This window comes from Protopterus annectens, chromosome 1.part0 (assembly GCF_019279795.1).
Source record: "Protopterus annectens isolate FY-2018-M chromosome 1.part0, PAN1.0, whole genome shotgun sequence".
Taxonomy (NCBI): domain Eukaryota; kingdom Metazoa; phylum Chordata; order Ceratodontiformes; family Protopteridae; genus Protopterus; species Protopterus annectens.
The window spans coordinates 67,684,585-67,711,569 of record NC_056725.1 but is presented as its reverse complement, the minus strand read 5'-3'; the positions used below and the strand labels follow the sequence as shown (position 1 = coordinate 67,711,569).

At 38.0% G+C, this 26,985-nt stretch overlaps 1 protein-coding gene across 2 annotated transcripts in view; it reads right to left on the bottom strand.

Moving 5' to 3' along the window:
- The window catches only part of LOC122811864 (homeobox protein otx5), a 41,995-nt gene extending 15,278 nt beyond the window's left edge, over positions 1-26,717 (bottom strand). Inside the window, exons 1-2 of one of the 2 annotated variants that reach the window (XM_044084116.1) lie at positions 26,350-26,717; positions 16,451-16,602 (exon numbers count right to left, since the gene is read on the bottom strand). In XM_044084116.1, the coding sequence (XP_043940051.1) occupies positions 16,451-16,602; positions 26,350-26,446 (249 nt within the window). In that variant the 5' untranslated portion in view covers positions 26,447-26,717. The remainder of the gene's footprint in view (positions 1-16,450; positions 16,603-26,349) is intronic. The other variant, XM_044084031.1, reaches the window with a different exon arrangement.
- Between the last annotated feature and the right edge of the window lie 268 nt (positions 26,718-26,985).

The window sequence follows — 26,985 nt, the reverse complement described above, 5'->3', positions numbered from 1 at the left end:
TCTTACAAACTAATAAAGTTGATAGAATAACAGGTTTTGTATCAGCATGAATTTTCTGAAGGCTGTGAAGTCTGAAACTCAAATATGTCATTATTTTCTAACTTTAGTCTTTAATTAATGATTCACCACTAATTTGCCAGAAAACCACAATTTTAGGAAAAACGGATCAAAGATATAAGAGGCAAAAATCTGTACAGTTGAGAGGTATAACAGGTACAGTTGTATAAGTTAGGTAAAATTATTTAAATACATGCAATAGTGTCTATCAGTGCATTACACATCATACCAGAGTCCAATTGGATGACAGACACACAGTTCTGTGTACAAAATGCAAGATAATGCAGGTAGGCCACGACTGTTCCTTAGCTGCCTATTTAATGGTGGTATGTTAGCAAAGAAATAGGGTTATGTAGGGGGTATATTAGTTGGGGATTAATTTATTTACTGAAGACTTCTTTCCAGAGACATGGAGGCCAGACCAGAGATGAATTTGCAATTTTCCACCCAATGTTCAAGGTTTCATTTGAATAGGGTCAGTGATGAACTCTACTTCATGTAGATGGGGAGCGTATTCTATAGGACTAAGATCCTTTGAGACACATATTGGTCCCTCTGTCATATTCTTTTTATGTCGCAAGCAAAGTTCAGGTCCTTGATCTAGTGTTTGTGGTGCTGTTTGTTTTGTGGTGCTGTTTGTTTTGTGGATATGGAAGAGCTCAATCAGAGCTGGATCCGAGGATGCCTAATATGCTAGGCACAGATTGTTTATCATTAACCACAGAGATAGGACCTTAACGTGATCTGTGTAGGACAAGGTATTTATACCCTGGATTTTCCTGGGGAGGAACCTTTGATGGCACTTTTAACTGCTGTGTGTGCCTGGTTAAGTGCATGCCAAACAGTGCATTGTACTCAATGATGGGCCTTATAAGGGCAGACTAGAATGGTACAATAACTTCCTTGGACCAGGATGCCATGCTCTTACTTATGCGTTGGGTGACTTAGAATGATTTTCTTACCATCTTGGATACATGTTGGACAAACATCAGATCATTATCTACATATGTTCCCAAATCCCCAATATTGGGTCAACTCTTAGGGGTGTTCTAGCGATTAAGTAATTAGCTTGGGTGGACAATTTCCCAAACGGCACTATAATGTATTTATTTACATTGAGTTTTAATCCATGGCTTTTGAACCAATCATTTGATGGTGTTAGATCCTCTTGTAGGATGTTGGTGTTGATGAAATTTATAACAGCTCACAATTTACAGTCCTCTATGAACTTGGTGAGCCAGAGGCCTTTGGCATTAACCAAGAAGTAGATGCCAAACAGGAGCAGGCCCAACATGGAGCCCTGGGGTACTCCAGTGGTAACAGGTCTCTTGGTTGAGGTGGTCTCATCGATCCTGACATCTTGGATCCCATCTGTGAGCTAGCTGGCAATCTATTCAGTTATGCAGGGATTTATGCCTAGTTCTGAAAGCTTAACAATATGGTATTCAACACCTTGGCCAGGTCAAGGTAAGCAGTATGCACTGCTTTCACCTCATCCATAGCCAAGGTGATCCTCCTGAAGAAGTCTACCAGGTTAAGTAGGCAATACCTTCTCTTAACAAATATACACTGGGATGAGTCAGTATCTGTAGGCTGAAAATGTCCTTGTTGATCATTCCATGATATTTTGTTCCATGGCTTTGCATATCAGATTTGTGAGACTGATGGGTCTGTAGTTCCCAGAGTCAGTTGATGGTCCACCTTTGTGAAAAGGCCTGACTGTTGTGTCCCTCCATTCACCTTGCATGTAACCTAATTTGAGGCTGTACTTAAAAAAAGTTCCTCAAGTGGTCTTGCTAGGTCATGTTTTAGACGATTTATGAAACAACCAGGAATATTGTCGGGGCCCAAATAAGCAGTGTTTTTTACCTTAACGAGCACCTCCAGGACCTGCTCCTTGTTAATAGTTTTGAGATACGCTAGAAGGGATTTCACAGCGGGTAGTGGGGGAAGTGGGGAGGTTAAGTTAGAGGTAAATTTATCAGCCAGTAGATTTGTCACCCTGGTCAGTGAAGGTTATGCAATTTACCACCAGTTCTGCACACTGCTGGGCATTACCTTTAAGGTTCCTTACAAAGCTGAAGAAGGAATTGTGATTGTGCTCAGTCTGGGAGGCTAGTCTGACCTCATAATTTGCCTTGTTGGATTTTATTAGACCTCTTAGTTTCTTGTTTAGTTGAATTAGAGAGGTCATGTCCACGAGATTTGCTCTTGATTTTGTCATGATTTTTTTTTTTTTTTTTGGTTATATAACCTGTTAAGATAAGGATTCTACCAGTGTGGTTTGTTTTTTCTATTAGAGCCAAGCTTACTTCTGGTAGGTATGGCAGCTTCATTGCAACCATTTACATGTTTATACAGGATTCATGAAGGTAACTTTGTACAGGTAGCTGAGTTCTCGGGGTTTGGGGGAGCCATGAATTTTGACTGTCACTTAAAAAGGATGTAGTTTGCTTTAAAATTGTTCCTGTTATGGGTTTAGTTGCATTTTCTGGGTTGATTTGATAATTTTGAAGGAGACAGCTATGTGGTCTGACTTCATCACTGCAGAAAGGACATGGGGGAAGGGGGAAACTGTAACTCCGTCCCATGCTGGCACTTACTAGGTCCAGTATGTTTGATCCTCTGATTGGAGAGTGCACTATCTGGTCCAGGGCATTTGTGCTGATGAAGTCTAGGAAACATTGTGCCTGTGAGTTAGAGACAGTAAGTCTCCCATGAATCAGGTATTTGGTTGGAGTTCTGAGCTTCATAAGTCATAAAAGTTGACCTGTAGGTGGCCTGGACATGGATGAACTCCAGGGTATCATCCTGTTTAAACAACCATGTGTTGTATTTGCCATTAAACGTAGATTGAGACACCGCTACCTTTAGCCCCTGTATGTGCTGCTGTTTGTGGAAGGCACTGTAGCCTTCCACTGATGGAGTACTTTCTGTGGTTTTAAACCAAGTGTAGGAGCACTCTTTCTCTGTTTATTTTTAGAGCAATGTTTCATACATAAATACATATTTAAAGTGCCTCTAATGAGCAGAAAATGTGCCTGTGGAACATAAGGTGCTCCAGGGGAGGCAGTGCTTCAGTTGACTTGACATTCAAAGTTAAGTTAGTGGCTTGCAAGATCATACAAGTACAGACCTCACAGGAATTAGAGGAATGACAGGTGATGCCAGTGAGATAAGTATTGTTAGTAATTGCTTGTTTACAAAAATTTTGCTCGCAGTGCGATCTGACATTTAATTTTGCTCAGAGTGCGACCTGACATTTTTGACAATTTTTCTGGTTTTGTAGTTTCTGTAGGCAGTTGAAATGAGGGGAATGGTGAGGTGACATAAATGTTCTGTTTTTAAAATGTTGGCAGTGATTTGCTGGATATTCTGAACAATTCTAACAATATTTCTCGATTTTTGATTTTGGTTGAGGGGAATGGTGAAGTGAGAAATGTTACTTCTGTATTTTACACTACTACTGGCAGTGATCAACTGGATATATTGGGCAATATTTCTGGCTTTGTGATTTACATGTGCAGCTGGAATGAGGGGAATAATGCAGTGAAAAGTGTTCCTACTGGTTTTTACTGTAACTCTGCCAGTGATCAGCCATATATTTTGGACATTGTGTGGAACAACTTGGAATACTTTAATGCGTGTGAGCAACTTGTTTGTGTTGACTGTGGAGCTGAAATCATGTTACATAGCCATCGGGTGTTGTGGCCATCACTGTTAGGTGGGGGTGGGTTTGTAACTGTTAGGTGGGGGTGGGTTTGCTGGTTGGAAATAAACAGACCCTCTTCACTTTGCTCAGTTTAAAAACACTCGCTGTCTGGCTTTGAAAGCCTAGTGTGCTTTTGTGAGAAACAAACTACTTAAGTGGATACCTGTTATCTACTGACATAGTAGGTATAATTGCTTTGGTGTCTTTTGTGGAATAAAATGGACAGCTGCCTGCTGCCTCTTGCTTATTATTTTTGCTTTGCAGGACAAATGGGATTATAGGAATTAACATGCAATAGTTTAAAGGGTGGCAAATAGTTACCTGGTAGTAAAGTGAAATACATTACACAGTCATCCTCTTTTTATCACAATCAGATGTCTGAATTGTACATAGAAGTGGCTTTTTGGTGGGGGTTGTCTGGATGAAAGTAACTGCCCTGTTGGTCACTTTCTCAGTTTTACAGTCATTTCTCAATTAAATAAAGGAAGAAGGAATAAATGTATCACAGATTACCCAGACCTTCATGTATGGCGTCTACCAGCCCCCAGAAGTTCTGAAGGGTGTATAAGTGGAGTCTGATATGGGCTTGGTAATCGCCTCTGCCCTGTCTAAAACTAGCCGTGCTTATGGGTGTACACAGAAGGTCACTGTACTTGTGAGTGGGGCTGGCAACACTGTCATTATTTCTTTGACATTCCTCCCAAACCTCAAAGGTCACGAAATCCAGGATTAGTTTTCTCTACCTTGTGCCTGCTTAGTTCTGAGATTAGTCTTGGGTCTAGAATTACTCGTTTTATTGTTGGGCTGGGTCTAGGGTCTAGAATTACTCATTTTATTGTTGGGCTGGGTCTAGAATTACTCATTTTATTGTTGGGCTGGAGACAGTGTGATCATTACTGCTTTAACTTTCCTCAAACATCAGTGGGGTGCACAGAGAGTCACTGTAGCTTGTATGCGAGTACTGCACTGTCTCAATATAAAAACATTTTGAGCATATACATGTGACTATTTTTGGAAGAGAGCAAATGACCCTGCTGGTATATCTGACAGCAAATATGGGTTATTCAATTTTTTTTCAGTTTTTTCTCAGTCTGAATTAGAACGGTACACAGAATGTGAGTGTCTTTTGGACGTAGGAGGTGAAGAGGCATGCTTGAAATATGACCGTGGATATTTGTACCTTATTCATTTTAATCACAATTTTAACATCAGAAGAGGTACACAGATAGTGGCTACCTATTTTAAGGTGGGGTTGGGACAGCAAGTACTATTCCTAGCTATTATATTTGTATCCTCGTATACATTTGTCTACTCATATTATTGTGAACTGGTGTTTGGTCAGCTTTAAACATGAAAACTTGGATGCAACTGGATTTATTCTTGAAATAAAAGACTGAATTTCTTTTCCGTATGCATAGTATTTGCTCAGGCCATCATTGGATCAAAATGTTGGGGGGAAAGCTATGAAATGCAAATCAGAGCACCTATAATCCCAAAGCGTGTGTGTACCAAGAATATATCAGACCACTAGCTTAACTAAGTTGAAAGTAAGATTGAATTTCTTTCCTCAATCATGGTTTTATTCAGGCTACCTTTGGATGAAAAGATGGTTTAAAAAACTAAATTGCATCTCAGAGCATCTAGAAATGCCATGGCTTCTGGGGTCTAGTGGACCCCAGTCCTTAATAGAGTTACAGCCACTGTAATTATAGTATGGTCTTAGTCAGTTAGGATGTGCTGAAAGGATGCAGGAAAAAATGAAGAGTATTTTTTTTTTATTGCAGCTTCCGTTCAGGCACTCGTTTAAATAACTCTAAAGTTCATCTCAGAGCATATACAAACATCATGGCTTAATACAATTATTATTTCTGTGGCAGTTATTACAGTGTAGTCTTGGTCAGTCAGAATGTGCTGAAAACATGCAGAAAAAAAGTTGAAGAATATTGCTAAACTTTCTCTTACCTAAACTTTCTTTTGTCAGGGTTTTTATTCAGGCAATCACTTGGATGAAAAGTTTGTTAAAAAAAAAAATCTAAAATGCACCTCAGAGCATCTACAACTCTTACGACTTCTGGGGGACCTTGAGACCACCAGACCCCTGGCTTAATGCAGTTGTTTCCTCTATAATTATCAGGTCTTGCTTAGATTGAGCATGTTGAATGATTGAAAAACTGCAGGAAAAAAAACTGAAGAGTAAAACAAACTGATAAAAATGAAGGAAAAAAGGTAACCTGGATATTGTGAACAGGTCAGGCTAGAATGGAGGGTGGCACCAGACAGCCTTTTGGCAGTGGGTACCAGTTTACCTAAGGATGGCCCTGACTGGGGCATTCTAAGAACATGTTCCAGATGTTCATTAGGATATCATTTTTTTTTTAAATCTGGAGCCTTGCAATGGTGCAGTGATTGATGTTTCTACTTCACTCTGTCTAGATGGAGCCAAGAGAACAATTTGTATGCACTGCAATGGTGTACAAAATGTAGCATACTGACGCATACCACCAACCAGATACTTGCAATATTGATCCAAAATGATGAAACTACTGGCCTTAATAAAGGGCCTAATAGGCACAGTAACTTAAGGATGCAGATTACTTGATTTTCAAAATTTGGAGTGTGACTGCATGGGTGAGTGGATGTATTTATGCACTTGTACCCATGTCTGTTTCTTTGTCAAAGTACAGTTGAAAATATCATTCGGGACCCAACTAAACAACAGTAACACACGGCTTCTGTAGGAAAATAAGATAAATCAGAAAAACTAAACTGTTAGATGTAAAATGATAAGAAGAAGGCCAGAATGTATAATATTAAACTGAAACAGAGTCGGGCACAGCAAGTCCCACAGATTTGGGGGTCATCGTTAACAGATGAGGGACTCCCTCAGTCTTTCTCACCTTGCACTTTATAGCCCTTATACTGTGACTCAGGCCAAAAGCAAAACATTGTGAGTAAGATTAAATAATCGGTGGGAAGGTTGGCATAGTGGTTAGGGTGTTTAACTCTGAGACACAAGGTACAGGATTTGATTCTCACATTTGATGGAAATTGGATAGACTTAAATGGACCACAAGGACAGCTAGCCTATGAACATAAGTTAACTACATCAAGAAAAGCATGATTTTCGAGGAAATGGACTGCTGCAAGCCTTTTAGTCGTTCTTTGTTATCCAACATCAATCTTAAAGTCACATATGACAGTGATAGATGGATAGGAAGGCAGGCAGGCAGACATTCACCTTTCTGTTCCCTATTCCCAGTCCCTCTACATCAATGAGAACTTGAAGAATCCCAAGGAAGGATGTCAAACATTCTAAACTACAAGGCTTCACACTGTTAATATCAACAGTACAAGGTAATATTTGCTTTATCTGCAATAAAACAATGCACCAGCTGCACAGATGGTGTAAAACATGCAGAATAATTTATTAAGTATAACTGTACATTCTGAAAGTAGTGGATGTAGCCACGGGAAATGGAACCTCCTCTGCATCCCAGTATGTAATAGCAATAATTCAGTTAAAATATTCTGGGACATGTTTTACACACACTATGTGTATACTGGTTATTAAGACAAACAATTGCTACATGGTTGTCCTTCATGTACTGGTTATTAAGACAAACAGTTGCTACATGGTTGGCCTTCATACATTTACCAACAGTGTGCTTTGCCTCTGTGCTGTCCAGCACTTACACGTTTACATGCAGAAATTGTCTTACAGAGGTAACTTCAATACTTTTTAAGCACTCAAGGTTAAGCACTCAAGGTTTAATCTTTATCTACCATGCTGCAGTACATAAAAAATGTCATGCCCTGTGATGAACTTAGTTCCATCCAGGATTACTTCTCTGCCCTGTGCTCAATGAATGCCAAGACAGACTCTGTCCAGCAACCCTAAAATGGCTAAAGCAGGTATCATAGAACGTATACTAAACAGTCCAAACAAATCACCTACACAGTTAAAAGACTCCAAAGTACACTTTAAATCAAACCAAAAAATAAGAAATAAGAAGTCCAATGCTCAATGACTGATAAAATGACAAAGCTTTCAAGTAAAACTCCAGTATCTAAAACACAAGGCTTAAGATTAAGCAGCCAGTCAAATCACACAATCAATTAACTACATTTAAAGTGTCCATCGATAAAACAAGTTAAAACATATATACTCTAAATACCAGGTTTATCTTTTAAAATTGGTTTAATGCTCACACTAGTATTAAGTCCTAGAGGGTGAACAGCTCGAAAATATTTTGTATTCAAATGTTTCTGTCTTATTTAGAATACCCCCCACTATTTGAAAAAATAATCTGTAAAATTCAAAACTTAAAAATTATGTTGTGATCCTTCACTAGATATATGTTTTGCTAGAACATTTGCGGATACATTTCTGCGTACATCCGACATATATGCGCTTATTACCAATGTAAAAACTATTACATTATATACAGTGGGCAAAATATATCAAATTTTCTGTAGTGCGTGTGCCCCTTGCCCTAAATATGAATCTTTCCCCACTAATTGAATGTCCAACATGTTAAAACATGCAGAATAATTTATTAAATATAACTGTACATTCTGAAAAGTAGTGGATGTAGCCATGGGCAATGGAACCTCCTCTGCACCCCAGTATGTAATAGCAATAATTCAGTTAAAATATTCTGGGACATTGTTTTACACATACTATGTGTATATTGATTACAGTTGCTACATGGCTGGCCTTCATACATTTACCAACAGTATGCTTTGCCTCTGTGCTGTCCAGCAATTGACACTTTACATGCAGAATCTTACAGAGGCAACTTCAATACTTTAAGCACTCAAGGTTTAATCTTTATCTACCATGCTGCAGTACATAAAGACAGACTCTGTCCTGCAACCCTAAAATGGCTAAAGCACGTATCAAATAATGTATACTACAGCCTTACCTGCATGGTTATCAAACATACCTATGCCAACTACAACATTCCATACCTGAGCTAAACACCAAAAAGCAAATATGGGCTATATTCAAAGTTCTCCTGTAAGAAACCCAGAAAAACAAACCAGCTCCATAAAACTCTGTCAGTGTTACACATGAGATGACAACTTATATAAATCAGTCTTACATTAGGGAACTCAGCATAAGAGAATTCAGGTCAGATGAAGCTGTATTAGTAACAAAATAAAGCCTTTAGATGTCATGATGGAATGTTTCATGCTAGATTAGCATGTGAACTGCAATTTATATTTGTTTGTTTATCAGGAGAGGGGACAGGTACAGAACTCTTTTCAATCACTTCCTGGGCCACAAGGCTATGACAGACAGATACACAGATAATTTATAGATAAGATCAACAACTAGTTAGCTATACTGAATGTTGCAAAACCTATGCATAAAAGCATTTCTGAAAAGTGTGAATCAGCAAGCTAATTGTAGTAGATTATTTGACAATGGAAATATCAAGTATGAAATAAAATTAGCCCATACCTCTGAAACACTTTATATTGAAACACTTTATATTCTTGCTACAAGGAAGCTTTTAGTTTTTTTTGTTTGTTTGTTTTTTTTTTTTTTTTTTTTGACTAGTAAAGTGTTATCAGTTTTGGTTAGCTCACCAGGGAGTTTGTCAAAAGATCTTTCACAAGTGAATATAGTGAACTGAGCTCTGGCAAGTCTTAGTTCATTGCTCCCCTAAGGAGAATGAGCTGTGACATGAAATAGAAGACCGGCAACAAGTGGGATACAGTAGTGTTCTTTAAGGAGCGTAAAAGTAATAGCGTGTCAAGTAAGAGGACTGAAGCCACTCAGTATTTTAAATTGTGTGGAAATTATGCTTATCGGGTTTGACAAGGGTTATCAATTGAACAGTCTTGTTTTCAGGGGTCTGAAGTAAGGAAATGTTATGAGTAAAGACAGGGACAAAGATAGGGAGAGCATATTCAATTCTGTGAACAAACATGTTAATTACAGTGGATTTTCTTAATTCAGGGATGAGCGAGTATGATATTCTCTAGGCAGCTTTCAGTTATTGCAAGACTTTTTTTTTTTTAATATGGTTATCAAAGGACAGTGTGTCATCAAATGTTACACCTAGCTTTTTGTGTTCCTTAGCATATGGAATTAGTGTAACAGGAGAGTCACATTTCAGGACTAGTTATCACAGCTAACTTTCTAGCAGTACCACAAACCATGGTTGTGGAATCAGTGGCATTGGTAGTCATCAACGTATTGGATTAAATCTCTTTCTGTACAATGGCAAAATCATGTTGCAAGGATGAAGTTTAATAGCTGTGACTGACAACAACACAGTCTGTATACATGATGACATTTCTGCTTTCAGGTCACAGGCAAACTGCTTATGGACAGGGAAAAAAAAAAAGAGTAAAGAGCCAAGGACAGAGTCTTCTTCACCATCACCCAGTGGTGTAGCTAGCTATTCTGATATACAATGCCATAACTCAATCTGACTCCGCTGCTCAACAAAAACTAAAAACAAAAGTGTCCTCCCCTCAGACTTCAGAAATCAAATCAAATAAAATAAAGGTCTTCTTTCTTTTGAAACTATAGCAAGAAGCTGCTACAGTTACTGCTGCACTTCAGTTCTAACCACAAACACAGTACCGGCAGTCATTCACTTCTGAATGCCAGTAATGCATTGTAGACTGACTGGTGTCTGCACTGTGCACCTCCAACACCTTCCTCCTGGTGCAACTGGCCCCTTTGCCTTAGCCCAGCTACACCTCTGGCACCGTGTTTCAGTAACGGAATTAGTGAATGAACTGTTTTTAAGGTAATTAGAAAACCAGGAGGCAACTTCAGAGGAGAAGCCATAATCGGATAGTTAACAAAATGAAAGACTTCATTTACCTCTAGAAAAATGGCACCTGTAAGTAAACCTTATTTCATATTTGAATAAATGTTGCGAGGAGGAAAATGTCAGTCTGATTTCTATATTCGGGGTAAAATCCATGTTGTTTGTTGGAGAGGTTTACTTTTGTATATAATCAAGAGCTGTAGATTAACTTTTTACAAGTGTGCATAGGTTAGCACTTTGTAACACTAACAAACTCCAAAAATCAGCTGTTAGCTGTAATAAAAAAGCTACATCATTTCAGACAATATTTACTGGCAGCAAAATAGCTAGTTTTCTTAATAGAACATTATTACAAGTATTGGGTATAGCTCAACAGGAAAATGCTCATGGGAGCTGCATAAATTGTGTAATTTACTGAAGAGAATATAGGCAGTTCATTCTTTTTCACTGAAATGTCTATAGTACTGGTCTAACTCCACCCCCATCCACGATTCTTAAAAAGTTACTTTTCAGCATCTTAAGTGTAGTCGCTAAGAGTTTCTATCACATTCAGTAGCAAAGGGTACTAGTTTTATCCATGTATCAGAAAAGTAAGCCTTTTAAACATCTGGTTATATATACCTACTTCAAATATTTTGGAGGCATGTTAAACATCATATTCTTGAGATTTGCTTTAAAATAAAAATATTGGCTCTAGATATACACCCTTATGTTTCAGAAAGTACAGTTGTGTAAAATCTTACCATAACAATAGATGTCCTTCTCTTCACTGTTGCAGTTTCCAAAAAAGGGATTTCTTCCTGCCCAAGGCAATCAGACGATTAGCCAGTATACAAACGCCTAATGATCTTGTATGTGCCGTATATGCTCAACACACAGAATGTAGGGCATAAAAGGGATGTACAGATGCAACTACCCAATTACCCAGAACTGAATTGTCCCAGGAGAGAACAGTCTTCATAGGACAAAGGAGTCCATGTACATCTAGATGGAAAAAAATGCAATGCAAACAAGTGGGGGTTGAAGGGAGGGAGCAAATAGTGAAGAGAAGGACATTTACGGTTATGGCAAGATTTTACACAACTGTACTATGTCCTTCTATACCACTATTACAGTATCCAAAACAGAATGGAGAGTAAAAAAGCACAAGAAACAGAATGGGAGGTGGAAGGCTGAGAAGAGCCCTCAACAGCCCCACATAAAATGGTTTCGGCAAAACCTGCTCTGGCCCTAGAAACCATATCCAACTTATAATGCTTAAAGGTATGCACTGAAGACCAGACAGCAGCTTCAGGGATGGATTTGGTGTCCAACCCCTTGATGAAGGCAAGAGATGAGGTAACAACCCTAGTGAAAACAGTTCTAACAGAAGTAGACAGATTTGCCATGAAAAATAATAACAAAAGGAAATGGCTTTAGATATCCAGGAGGAGATGGTTTGCTTAGAAACAGGCAAACACAATGACCTGGGATGAAAGGAAACAAAAAGCTAACCAGACTTACAAATAATCTTAATTTTATTCAAATAGTACCTGAGCTGTCTGTGCAAATCCAAGGTATGCATGAGCCTGTGACTAGCAGACTGAGAAGAAGGGAAAAAAGAACAGAGTTGCACCAACTGATTCAAGGGCAACTCTTACTACCTTGGGCATAAAAAGGAGGATTAGTATGAAGGGACATCAGAATGGCCATAAGGGTCTGGAGCTCAGAAACCCTGAACAAGCAACAAAACAGTCTTCCAGCTACAATGTTGCAAAGAAGGAGAATCTGCAGGCTCAAAAGGATCCCGAGTCAATTTTTCCAAAACAAAATTAAAAGGTCCCAAGGATGAGGAATATGTTTTTTTTTTGGAAGCCTAATATGCAGGAAGCCTTTAAGAAATTCTTTCACCTCAAAATGAGAAGTCAAAGGAGGATTCAAGGGAGAGATAAGCAGAAATGTATGACAAATGGGCCTTCAGGGAAGAAGAGGCCAGGCCAGATTGGAGCAACTCACACAGATAAGAAAGGACGAGAGAGACTCCTACTGAAAAAGAGGTCCTGGTTACAAGCATGACACCAGACCAAAAATATTTGGCCATAAGATTTTCTGGTTGAGGGTTTCTTTGCCTCCTGTAAAACCCTGAGCATGTCATCAGAAAAGAGGTGCTTGAAAGAGATCAAAACCCTATCACCCACAGTGTCAGTTGCAGAGTGGACAAGTGAAGATGGCGAGAGGCCCCTTTGTCCTGTGTGAGGAAATCCAACCTGTGAGGTAGTTTGTCATGATTCCCCATGGCCAGATGCATTAATAGAGTCGACCAGTGCTGTCTCAAACAAAAGGGAGTCATTAGAAAGATTTTTTGACAGTCCAGCTGAATTTTTGTAGGACTCTTGGAAGAGAAGAGGAGGGGAGGAAAAATAGGAGGAAAAGCATAAAGAAACACCCCTCCCAAAGGAAAAGAAAGGGCTTCTGTCTTGATGGCATGGCACTGGAACAGTAGACATGAAGCTGCCTATTCAGAGAGGAGGTAAAAAGATCTACCTGAGGAATAGCCCACTGGTGCACAATGTTCAGAAACACGTCGCTGTGAAAAATCCATTCATAACCCTGTGTTTTGGACCTGCTCAGAGAATCTGTCACAAGATTGTGCTCTGAAGGAATGTACACTACCTGGTGAGAGACATTCCAAGTCTGAAGAGGCATCCTGTAGAGGAGAGAAGATTTTGTGACCCCCTGCTTGTTGACAGACCACATCACTGTAGTGTGGTCTCTGTACATCTTCAAGGGGCCTGGAGAGAACATTGGGTGAAAGGCCTGAAGGGCCAGAATTAGAGCCCTCATCCATTTTATGTTGATATGGTCTGACTTCTAATTGGGAGACCAGAAGCCCTGAAATTTCAGGTGACCCCATGTTGGAGGCATCCATGAACAGCTCTTGAGAAGGGAATGGGGGCTGAATGGGCTGGCCTGGCTTGAGACAGAACTGTTGAATCCACCACTCAAAATTCTTCTTTAGACAGGGAAGGAGAGGAACACTGAAATTCAGAGGGTGGCAATGCTGCAGCCAAACCAACTTGAGGTACTACTGAAGCTTCCACATGTGCAGCCTGGCAAGAGGAAGCATTGGAATTGAAGACACCATGAATTCCAGAGCCTGACGAAACTCCCTGGATGGCATGGCAAATCACAGGAAGAAGAGACTGAAAGAAGGTTGTCTTTTCTTAAAAGGGACAGCAGGCTTAGCAAATGCCATAGGTTCTGACCTTTGGTGAGATTTGATAAGAGAATCTGGAACTTCCACCCTGAATATCTGCGGAATCCCTCAAGGATCCTCCAAAATAATCAACCACTATTTCCCCTCGACTTCCAGAGCAGACAACTGCAAAGATGTGTTGACAGATCCATGCTGGCCTCCATCAAGGTCATGACAGAGGATTCCAACATAGATGCTAAATGACCTACAGAGCTGTTACCTACTTCAAGGGGGATTCCCATTGGAAACTGGACACCTAAAGAATCTGGCTGAGATTTCCTGGACTTCTTACCTAGCAGAGTATCTCAGGGTTAAAGGATTCTGCCAAGTTACCCTAGAATAACTGTTCAAGCTGTTGGTTTTCAAGATAAATGGTCAGGAAAGACAAATGGCTTTGGAGTGTTTTCGGCACAAATGCCTTACAGACACTACAAGAGGTATGGTTGTGGGAAGCACCCAAACAAAAAAGACACTGTTCATGATGATCCTTATGGAGAATCTCTCTCTCACACTGACATTTTTCCCTTTTGGATGACATGAACTCAAGTTACCGATAAAAAAAAATAAATAAATAAATAAAAGACCAAGAACCAAGAAAAGTAAAAAAAAACAACCCCAATGGGACAGTTATCTGGCGTTGCTAAATATTCAGTACAGCAACATGGCACTCAGACCAAATGGCAAACAATAGCATTCAAACTGGCGGCAAAGTTCTGCATGGTTGTGTCTGTACATACCTAGATGTGACATACAATGCAAAGATCTTTAGGCTTTTGCATACTGGCCGAGTGTCGGGCCTTGCCTGGGTGAGAGATCCAGTCTATGTGGAATACTGCAACAGTGATACAGGAGAATATTTATATTTTTATTGTGAAAGGTAGAATTAGAAGGGCTGGTTTACTTTCTCTTACCAGATGTGTCTACTTTCAGTTGTTTCCCTACCCTTCTGAAAATTAGGCTTATTTTCACCGTAATAATGATCTCACTAATTCTGACCATGTTGGTTCTTGTGATTAAACATCTCTCCTTCACAACAGGAGAAAGAACGAACTTCTAATGAAAGGGATTGACAATAAGAAAGAAACTAAAGCTTTAATGCAGCTTGCAGGAATTTGATCATTGAATATTTGTATTAAATTTTAATGCTGCCATAAAATATATTTCTATATGCCAGTGGAGAAAATGATCCTGTAATACAGGAATCTGATTACTCACATTTGTCAGTTGCAGACAAAAAAGCAAAATGAAGTATCTATGTATGTACGTTAAACACAAGTACATGATTAAGTACATGATTTTGTATGAAGTGAAACAGAGGCTTTTCATGGTTGTAACATGTAACAGACAAAATCTGTGTCATCAGGCAATATAGTTTTAGGCTCAGCAACACAGTTAGGAGTCAAGTTCTACACAACAAACTTAAAGGCATGTACTTTACTTAAAGGAACCAGTAATGAGGAATTATACAGTACCACAACTCCTAAATGTGTAATTCTCCCAGACCTAAAGAAATTAAGCCCTCCAATAATAGACAACACAGACAGTAGAACCAGACTGCTGATGTCAGAAAAAAACATCATTCTTACCTGGTACAACCATGAATTTAGACATTTAAAAGTGTATGGCTGCACATATATCATATTAGTTACTGCCTCTAATGGATTTTATTAGGCCTGTGTTCATATGTTGATGGCATTCTGTACTTTTACTAATAGAAGAATCTGTTTGGTGTATAACCGCAAAGCTTACATCCATGGAGAGTTTAAGGCATAATACTTGTGGATGGGCAATGGTAGCTTCTTTTCATTGTTAAACAGAAACAGGAGCATTACAATACAATCATAGGTTGGTACTAGGCTATTGGCCCTAGGGCCTGTAGAAGCCTAGCCATAACAATTCCCTGGCTATTTCTTCCCACACTATTTACTTCCCTGGACCCCTTTCTAGCAGGGCAACTGACATGATCCCTGGGGTGAATTTCTTTTCTCCCATCCAATTGTCAAGGTTCCCTTTGAAGAGGGCCAAAGTGGTGCTCTGCTTGACATGTATGGGCAGTCTATTCCAGAGTCTGGAGAGTCTCTGGATCAGGAACCTATCCCTCCAGCATGTTTTGTTTATTGTGATGACAAGGTTTAGATCTCTGGAGCATGTGGCACTGAGGGATTGGGATTTCTTTAAGTGTAGCAAGTCCAACAGCTCTGGGTTTGACATGGCTTTGTATGTGAAGCAAAGATCGCCTCTGAGTAGACGATATGTGACAGAGTATAGCTGGAGTTCAACACTCCCTTTTTTGTAAAATTGTGGAAGTTGTGTCACACTGACCTGCCATTTTGCCTGAAACAGAGGGAAAAGATCAAGAACAGTATTGTTAACCATTATGGCCCACTAGCTATTGACTTCTGAGATCTGCCCAGACAGAGGAAGGCAACTGCATTAGTAATTCTGTAATCTTAACAGTAGCTCATTTGAATCACAATAAAAAGTAAAAAAAGAATTCACAACAGCTACACAACTCATAATCTGTTCTGATGCTGCCTACTGAAACAAACATGAAAACCACACATGCTGGTGGTGTACTTTAACTAGTTTTACTTGCATTATGTAGCTGAGAGAAGCATCGTTTTGTCATAAAACATAAGCATACAAGTGTACCTGTACTCTAGACTCTGGAAGATTAATTTTCAGAGCAACCTCCTCTCTCATGAAAATATCAGGATAACGAGTCTTGGCAAAAAGTGCTTCTAGAATGTCAAGCTGTGCACGTGTAAAAGTTGTCCGTTCACGCCGTTGCTTACGTGGTGTAGCTGTAGAATGTAAAGGGGAAAATTTAACAAATGTAAAGGGCCATTACAGTATGTGCTCTTCATCTAAAGCAACCAAACTATTTGTACATCAGTATTGTGTTCGTCTACTTAGAAACATATAGAAAAGGGGGAGGTGTAAAAAATATATATACAGTAGCAACCCAGAAATCCACAACTTTCCATTTCTATATAATATTCCCCTTCCACCTTACAGAAGCCAAATTTTTCTCAACATTTCAAAAACAATTTCTGGGATTAAAACTGTGATTTATACTAAAATGACTGCAGATTTTCATTGAAACAATACAAAAAAAAAGACACAAACATAGCTTTTTCATTAAACACTGAAGAAAACATTTTTGTACAGTTAGCGGCTTTATAAATTATTTGTAGCAATACTAGAAAAGCAATCTGTTCATACTTCCTTATTACTACGGCTGCTTCCCAGTGGTCTCAATAAACTAATGCCCTTATAAATAAAAACAATCAGAAGAAGCCCAAAGGGATGAGATGCAACTACTGGGTAGGAGACATAATTTGAGACTGCTAAAGGGAAATGATGGTACACATTTAAGTCAGTAGAAAGGTGCCTGGAGCAGTTTATACCTAAAAACAGGAAAACACCCAAAACACACGAGAAAACAAACAAAAAAAAAGATGCAGAACAATTAATCTAGCACATTAAATAAGGTGAAACATCACCGATGATTCAGGCTGCCATATTTGAAAACCACATAGCTATAAGCATTGATTATACAAAATTAATCACAAAATGTTACATTAAAATCAACTCCTATCAATTCTCTGATAAAGGAATGGATGTCATTAGAGCAAAACCTCCACATATAAATGTCATATGTTCATAGAGGATAAACTAATCTATGGTCCTAATTGTCTTCCTGTAACCTAGTGCATCAATAAATATGTTGCCTAAAAAAAAAATCAACTTTACTCTTAAAAATAAAATAAAATTTTGCATCAGAGCTCCAATTGATGCAGACAGCCTGTTTCTGGTTAGCCTAACATGAAAACTGCATACATAAACACACCCACACGTTTATATACATAACATACACATATGTGCACAAAACAAAATGTATCCAAGAGAGAAAAAATATATAGTTTCTTTAGTTTTTCATTTACACTACTGAATATCCTTACTGCTACATTTGCAAAATTCATTCTTCCTCTTTGTTAAAAATATAAGCATCAGTGCTAATAAATGCAGGTGTATAAAGTCATTTCAGCAACCATTATAGGTAGTGTCTCTACAGATGCTTTCAAAGATTTGGCCATTCCAACACCCATCTTCTCAAAATTACTCCTTTTTCACTTCTGTACCATTATGCAGGAATCTGTCCATCAGTCATAGTGTTTCCACCCTTGGTATCTCTAACTTTGCTTTGATTTTTTTCAGGATTCTAACTGGTTTCCTGAAGTGTGTGTTATTCTGTTAAGCCCCCCCCCCCAGCTGCCTCTGTTAAAGGGCCACTATCCTGCTCACAAAAAAAAAAAAAACACAGGTGTGTACTAGTAATTTATGAATTATGCCATTATGCACTGAAAATGTTGTATCTAGCAGGCAAACCCCTTCAATTTTCAGTACAACCACACTTCTGTTTTGTATTTAAATCAGCAATGTGAATATAGGTTAAACATAATTGCAAATACATGTTTTTAAATGTTAAAATGCAATATGTAACTGAACAGGAATGAGCACACTGGAAACAAAATTACATGTGTGTGCTATTTGAATGTCAACATACAATGTAGAAACACTGGACTGGCATGCTGCTACTGAAACAAAGAATAAAATGTGTATAAACAAGCTTTTGGTAATGAAGATGTCTATGCCACTGAAAAAAAGTTAAGTAAGTTAAATGTCATTTAATGTGCTGGTTTATGCAGCACAAATAATGAAAATCAATGTTTTTCACATTCAGTCTGTTGATCTGTTCAAATCAGGATATGGTGGTTGATGCTGTACTCACGGATACATTATTAAACAGAATGATGGACACAGTTTTGTCTACAGAATAAAATACATGCAGTTATATAAAGGTAGACAATGAAAGCTGCAGCCGGGGACTGTAGCTTTAAAGTTTCATAGGTGTGCATAATCCACCAAACACTATCACGTTAGCCATTTTGGGAACATATTTACTGCTGTTTGCGAGTCAGAGAACTTGTGTTGATACATGAAATTCCATAAAGAAAAAAATAGGAGGCCAACTGTACAAAATCACAAATTAAAACATTTGAAGAAGAAAATCACAAAAGTGTGTATTGTAGAATGCATTGGAGGTGATGGTTATTGTTACTCACTCTGTACATACACCAAACTGAAATATGTTACAACATTATAGCATATAGGTGCTAAATTTAGGTATGTTAGGATAATAAAGCAATTTTCTTTCAATGGTCTTTGTCAATGTTCTGAATAAAATAAACTCCAAATTAATCACAAAAGAGCTTCTTGCTTCCACTATGAGTGGATGAAAACACATGCACCAAGGATTGGAATCCCCAAACTAAATTTGCAAAAAATGCCAAAATAATTGGAAGAGGCAGGCCCCCTGTCCTTGCACCCCTGATAAGAGGGGCAAGCCCCCCAAACTTGGTATTGTCTTCCTGCACTCTCTTTATACTCTGCTTATAGCACTCAAAGTCTACAAGTCATAGAGAATAAAACTACCAGGTTTGACTTGCTTGCCAATGTCTGTGAAAACCACTGCAGCCTTCTGAGTTACCTAAATTGGTTACTCATTACTGAAAGGTCCACCGATCTTGTATGCACCTTCCCATATAAAATTCTAAAGTATGGCTACTGACTCCTTCTGAAGCAAAAACTCAGGGAACAATCCTTACTCCTAAAGAATTCACGTGAGAAAGATCACTCAATGTCCCCCCCAACCTTTAAAACAGTCTTTGGTAAAAAGCCTTCTCAGCTCTCAGAATGAATTAACAGCTGAAACAAGGGATCAAGAATGTTTACCAAGTTTAAGAAGTCCCCTTTTGAGCACCTTTCAATGACACTGCTTGTAAAGGATTTAGGGATAATGACTAAACTCTTTAAAATGTTTAAAATTCTAAAAATGCTTATAAGTCTTTCCACTGTTTTCCTTTGCCATTTAGCTCTTCTTACTCCAATGTTCTCTTTAGTCTCTCTGAGTCGGTCTCTAATCTCTACTCAATTCCACTTGAAATGCCACTTTCAGTTAACCAATAATCTACCAAATGATGACACTATTAACTAAAAATAATGCTGAAATCAAACAAATATGCACAGTATTGATTCAGTACCATTAAAGCAGTCAGACGACATTGCTGGATATTAAATATCCTGTCAGTGTTGCTACAAGCTTTGCCTAATGGCAGCCACTTAGTAGAAAGAGAGAGAGTATGAGCACTTTTATACAAAATGATTTACAAAAATAAACCTTATTACCTGGAGTGATCATGCCTGTGCTGTTGTCAGGTTAGCTTTCTTGCTGACATATTTTCCATGACGAACCGAGTATTTTAATTGATTATAAATAATGCTGATGCAAAACACTTTTTGGCAAAACCCAGATTAAGCTTTTCTCGTCCGTGCAAGAGGCACAGTAGTACTACAGATCCCAACAATCAAGCATCACCCATGTCTTATCAAACATAGTATAATGGTGTGTGGCAATGGACATGAAGAATGTAGGCCACTTCATATGTATGGCATGTTTTTCTCAAAACTTTCTTTACAACAATTTTCAATTAAAATGTGGCAGTTTAGATTTACAACACCAGAATTAAAAAGCTGGAAACTGTGTATTTGAAAAAAAAACACTTGGTATTTAATAATCACACGTGTACAGCAGCATTTTAATAAACTGATAAACACTGAATATTTTTTTGTATTTAATCATCACCGTTCGAGGCATTATAACAAACTGATAGTCCCCAAATTATTTTTCCTCCTTCGGTAGGGTTGCCACCTTCTGAAATACCCAGAGTGGGACATTTTCTGCAAATATTTGAGATCTTGCAGGACTAGTCCAAAGGAAAAAACTTTACGTTTTGCCAAAATAAAAGCTTATTCTTGTAGTAGTGAAGATGATTATGCTTTTCATATAAAACATTTAGGCGTTTTAGATACAAAATAACCATTTTATGCAACTAAGAACGGTTATGAAATACTTTTTTAGGACAATTGGCATTTTTTTTTTAGTTTTTCTTGAAGGACACAACTGACCAAAGAGGGGTAAACCCTATTACCTTCGGTGGTGGTGGTGCGGGAGGTGCCACAAAGAAGTAAAAACAAACCTACAAAACAGAGTTAAAATGCTAATTATATGCTGAAAGCAAGAATGTTTTAAAGCCTAATTATCAGAAATACCAACAACAGATGTTTTATACGATAATATCTGAAGCTATACATATTATATTGTTGCATTTCTTGTTTAAAGGACCTTATACAAGTTATACAGGAGGATCGGTTTAACAGAAAGAGAACCAAGTTAATGTCAGCTTCCAGACATTTCTGAGTCAGTTTGGTAACATTAACTCAAAATAAAATGCAGGATAGTTAACATTTTAGAAAGACTGATACTATTTCAGTTTTCCCCGCAGATTTTAGAGAGAAACAACAAAAATATTATTGTACTCGGTTCAGAATTATATTTCCTCAGTTACTTAGGGCAAACTATCTTGCTGTCCCCATGCCCCCCTTTCTTTCTGGAAGTTGTAATGGGAATAGAGGTAAAAAATCACTAAATCTACTGGGACACGAATTACAGTAAACGGTTTTCATGTAAAGCTACGGAGTCCCTAACTTTTGTATTGTAATTATGTAACCTCGTTGCTGTATGTATATTCGGTCAGTGCTTACTGATGTATAACAATCTTCTTCTTCTTTTGGCTTTTCTCAGTAAGACATTTAAACGTTCCGATTTAGAAAATGAGGAAACACCGTTTAGTTTTTGCTAGCAGCATAAAAAAATCATTTTCATATGATTAACTAGGACACATATCGATAAGCACTGTATGCTCAAAACTGTATTGTTAATTGCATTATAAAGGTGTTGATGGCAAATGTCTCACCAGTTTTAGTTGTAGAATGTGGTTTACAAATAAAATATCACCATATTGTTATAGCATGGCTACATATGAAAGATGCACAATTTATGCTGAAGTAGGAACATTGATTCTTTTTAACCCCCTACTGCAACGAAGTTTATTTATCAAATTATGAGTAGTGAAAATAAGGTCTATCTTTTGGTTGTCACTTCTGTACCAAACACGTCGGCTTTTATGTATATTTTCAGTTATTTAAATAGCTTTGAAGTCAGGCAGATTTCTGATTTCTTTTTGCAAAAGCTGGGGTGGCTAGTAACAAGAATGCTTACCCGATTAAGAGAGCTGAAGATCCTGCAGCAATTTTAAAATACAATCTCTTAATCTTTGTAGTCCTACACCTTCCTGTATCTATATAATTTTGACCTGTACGTTTCACTTACAGAAATTCTGAAGAAACGCCTTTTCCTTATAATTTTAAGTATTAATCCATCCCACCATTACTATTATTGAATATAAATAATTTGTTAAATTCGCTCCGTGATAAGACATACATGTTATAAAAACACTATTAATAGTAAATAATTATTTGTATATTATGTAAAGATATAATTTTACACAGTATTATAAAATTTGACAAAAGTTACTTCGATAAATTCGAATATGTTACGCACGGGAATTTGTGTAAGATATATAAAATAAAAGTACATATAGTCAAAGATGCAAGTGTTATGAGCTGTTTAAATTTTAATTTGCTGTATGATCATTATTCAAAATGTACATATATTTCTCACACGCGCACACATACCTGCATATATGTAAAATATACATGCACACATTATACAATAAATACACGTTTGTGTTTTATACACATACACCCGGTTGTGCATGCACTCGTTATGTAATAAACGCGTGTGTGCTTAATATATATATATATATATATATATATATATATATATATATATATATATATATATATATACATACATACATGTCATACATATATATACACACACACATTGTGTATCAGTGATGGAGAATGTAAATAACCAATATCCGCCATACCACAAAGAAATAATAATAGACATAAAGATACTTAGAAACACTGTTTACGACAAGAACGTTTTATAGCCTAACACGAAGTACCAATTACAAATATACGTTTTGTACAATAATATCTGAAGATATTACTATCCGAAGGGATAAATATTATAGTGTTTGTTGCATTTTACATACATAATATGTATATGTGTCATACCTCTCAAACTCTTAGCCCAAAAATCTGTACAAAGCCTAAAATAACCTGGTACAAAGGCTCAAAAAAAAGGACAGAAACTTTTTGCAAGAACAGGATTTGTCTCAACATTTATTTTCCGAAGGATATGAAGTATAAAACTTTAAAATTTATGTCATTATTTAGTGCCTTCATTTCTCAATGATTTGCCAGAAGACCACATATTTTATAAGGAATAGACTTAAAATGTGAAGAAAAAAATCTGGAAAGTTGACAGCTATGACGTGTTTTATATGTGTGTGTTTGTGTTTGCATTTATTATGGATCAGTCTATTGAGGTTTACAGCGTAAAACATTTAATCTAGAATAATTCATTGGCCCCTCTCTGCGACAAACTTTTAGCTGATATCTACAAGGCACATTTTGTAACTAAATCAATGGCAAAACCGATCTATGACGTATCAATCCACATATTTTCCTGTTATTTTAACTACATCAACCACAATCCACAGTCACACTGTTTTCTATAGCAGACGTCATGTCGAGTGCCCTATTGCGGCTTTTTGCAATGTTTAATTTGTGGATGATTGGCTGCTCTAGATTTAATTGCTCTGCTGTCACTCGGCAGGTTACTTTTTAGCTCAATGCGAGCTATACCTCAATGAGCCTAACCCGTTTTGCAATTCAATACATAATCGTTGCCCTCTAAAATGTCCCCACACCCACCTCCCTGTGATAAAAGGCGAAAAAAGCTGGCTTTGTTTTGAGGTATTTCAGTTGTATTTATTTATAAAGCTACCTACTCCTTACATTCAGAGTGCTGTGTAGTTTAAACATTTTATTAACACGCTTCAGGGGTCACAAAACATCAGTCAAAAGTGACCAAATCAGCTTGAGCCAATGTTTACACCGCCAATGGCTTAAAAATATATTAAATAAAACAGTATAAAGAAGCAAATGGAGAGCAGCTACCCAATGACAACATAACCTCTTATTTTATTTTTTTTTTTTAATATAAAATACCGATAGTCCTCTTACAAAATGCCGGGTAGGCTGTCCCGCCTTTTTATTTAGATTTTAATTTTATTATTGAAGCAGAGATGAAATCCAAATTAACACCCAACAAATCCTACAAGGCATCTCATTCAGTTAGTCGCGTTCTCCCTCTGAAAATAACAGGTTTCAATAACTGTTCCTGCCGAAGATAACCCAGAACAAAATGTAATGTATAACTGGAAAACAGACTAGTAGCAACATCTGTTTTCTTTACTTGGAAGCTTTCTCAACGGTAAGCAAAAGTTTTCGCTTGCTCTGAATTGCTGATATCCTATCCACCATGTTTTGTTAAAACTGGATATATTTAACCTGGAATAGTAGACTATACAGATTTCACATTGTTCGCAGGTACGGTACAAGCATTTAGAAAGTATCTTTGATTTGATGGTTTTGCCCTGCAATTTGGCACTATTCTCTCCATTGCTGGGGTTGTTGTTGAGGTAAGCAATTTAAATATATGCCTTACACTCCTAGGACACAAACCTGTCCTTTTTTTTAAACAAACTGGCAACAATACAGCAGATGCAATACATTAACTAGCGTGCTCGGTACCATACCTCTCATTAATCCCAGAGTTTGTTTCAGTTTTGCCCCTTCATTCGTTATTTATATATGTACACACACATAAATGCTTTTTTTATGGTATGATATACTTCTGAAGAGTACAGACGATCAATATCTGACCTCAAGTTCTATTAACTTTTCTGTGGGAATTGGGGTGATATTTAAAAAAACTGTTCACAATTTTGAGCATTTGTCCGAGCATTATTTAATTATGTATTTGTTTTGTGTAGAATCATTAAGCAAAGCAACTGTGACTTTTCAGCACCCATTCTGCCAGCACATGATGGCCTCCACCTTTGGCTGATAGTTGCACAGACTAGGAGGCTCCTTAGTAACTGGTTTTGTTTATTTGCAAATGATGACATCCTGCTAAATCAGACAAGTACAATAAGCCCAAAGCGTTTCTGAACTGACGTCTCCAACTACTCGAGGGACTGGCAGCACTGAAGACTGGCAGAGAATGATCATGTCATTTTGTGACTGTTGTACCGAGTTACTCTTTCCACTAAAACAGCAACAGACGTCAGTCTACACTGCTGAAAGGTTGGCCAAATTCTGACATTCATTTATGTCAATAAAATGGGCATATCTTGTAAATCAACGAGTCTGAACTGAAACATGTCACAAGTTTACCTGTGCTTAGTACAAGATTATCCAGTTTAGAGTGGGCTTCAGAAAAAATACACGTGCAAATCTGTTAATTTTCATCCTTGAGATCGAGGCACTATGGCAGAATACACGTCCGTCTCTCTCATTTAACATGAAAACATGAGACTTGTATTATTTACCTCCTGCAGTGTCTTAGCGGTGTGTGTGTGTGTGTGTGTGTGTGGGGGGGGGGGGGGGGGCATACCTCTCAACTGCTCAGATTTTTGCCTTACGTCCCTCATACAATTTTGAGGAATTGATTCAGAATATAATGACAGATATTTGAGTTTCTGATTTCATACCTTTCAGAAAATTCATGCTAATACAACACCTTTTATTCTAGCAACTTTTTAAGCCTTTGCCCCCCCCCCCCCATTTTTTGTGGGGTCGTCTAGATTTCTTGCTCTAATAGGTTGAAAGGTATTGGTGTGTTTATGGGGGGGGGGGGGCTGAGCTGGAAAAGAACAGACAAAAATGTAAAAGAGTCTTTTGGAATTAAAGTAATGATGAGAATCGGGAAAACGGACAGCAAGTTAGCCTAATGGCTTCAGATCAAAAATATTTCCAGGTAAGACTACTCTCTCACCTGTACACGTCAGATACTGAACTATCCTAAATTACAGGCAAATAACCCTGGGCACTTATGACAATCTGGGAAAACACTCATTTACCGACCCACACATCAGATCTTAAAACAGCTAATATGCTCGAGCTGCCATTTCTAGGCAGAACACAGTAGGATCAACTTGTTTTTGCACAAGATTATCAGCCTTGTTGAAAGCAATCGAGTCATTGCTTTCCCTTCAACTATGCGAAGTAGGAGTTGCATGAAACACAAGCTAAGTGTGTGATAATGACCAATTAACCCTTTCCTCCGGTAAACTGAGATCCCAGCAGGTAAAATTAAAGGTCTGTCACTTTCTGATTACCTTGACTGTCGAAATTATTTTAAACTGTGAAAAAGGCAGGGGGCCCATAACGCAGAAGTGCAGGCCTATATCTCATGTAGCCCTCAAAAAAAAAAACAGCCTTACTTGTTAAACACTGTGATGTTATCATTAGTTTTATACTTCACAAATACATGTCTCCAAAATATGCCCTTAAAGAAGTTTAACAAATAATTATCTGTAATCCGGGCTCCATATTTTCCTGGAAATGATTACTCCACATGTCAACACTGGAAATGTTGCACTTACTTGGATAAGCCACAGCTGAATGAAGTAAGTCCATCCCCGGAGCAGTTAGAGTTAACCCGTTCATTGCATAATGAGGCTGCTTAATGTAGGACATCATGCTCAGGTGCTTCCTTTATAAACCAAGATAAGGTAGTTGTCTCCTAGTTTCACCCTTCAGGGACACTTTCAAGTACTAAACGAGCGAGCTCCACCTAGACTTTGAGACTTCCTTCACCGGAGTAGAAGCAGTTTCGGTGACGGCCTGGAATGGAAGAGAAAGGTAAAGACAACATAAATAGCAACAAAGAGGCGGTGCTTGTGGGCGACTGGGAGGGGCGGAAGGCCGGCCTGGGCGGAGGGTGCTCATTCTTCCCCTAGAGTGCGTATTGCATGGCAGGGGAACTGTTCTTGGAATAGGCACTCACCAAAGGACAGAGCCTTCCACTTCCACCCAAATTGTTGAGTCCAGATAATGCTCTCCTACAAAACGCTGCCTATTTAAATGATAAACATGAACCCGCCCCAGACACAATCTCACATGTCCTAATATTTTTGCCTGGAACCAGCACTGATAAAAACTACAATAATGGTCCAACATCTGCTATCGTTGGATTTGCTCATCTAGTAATGTAACATTTTCGACGTAGCAGGTATTTC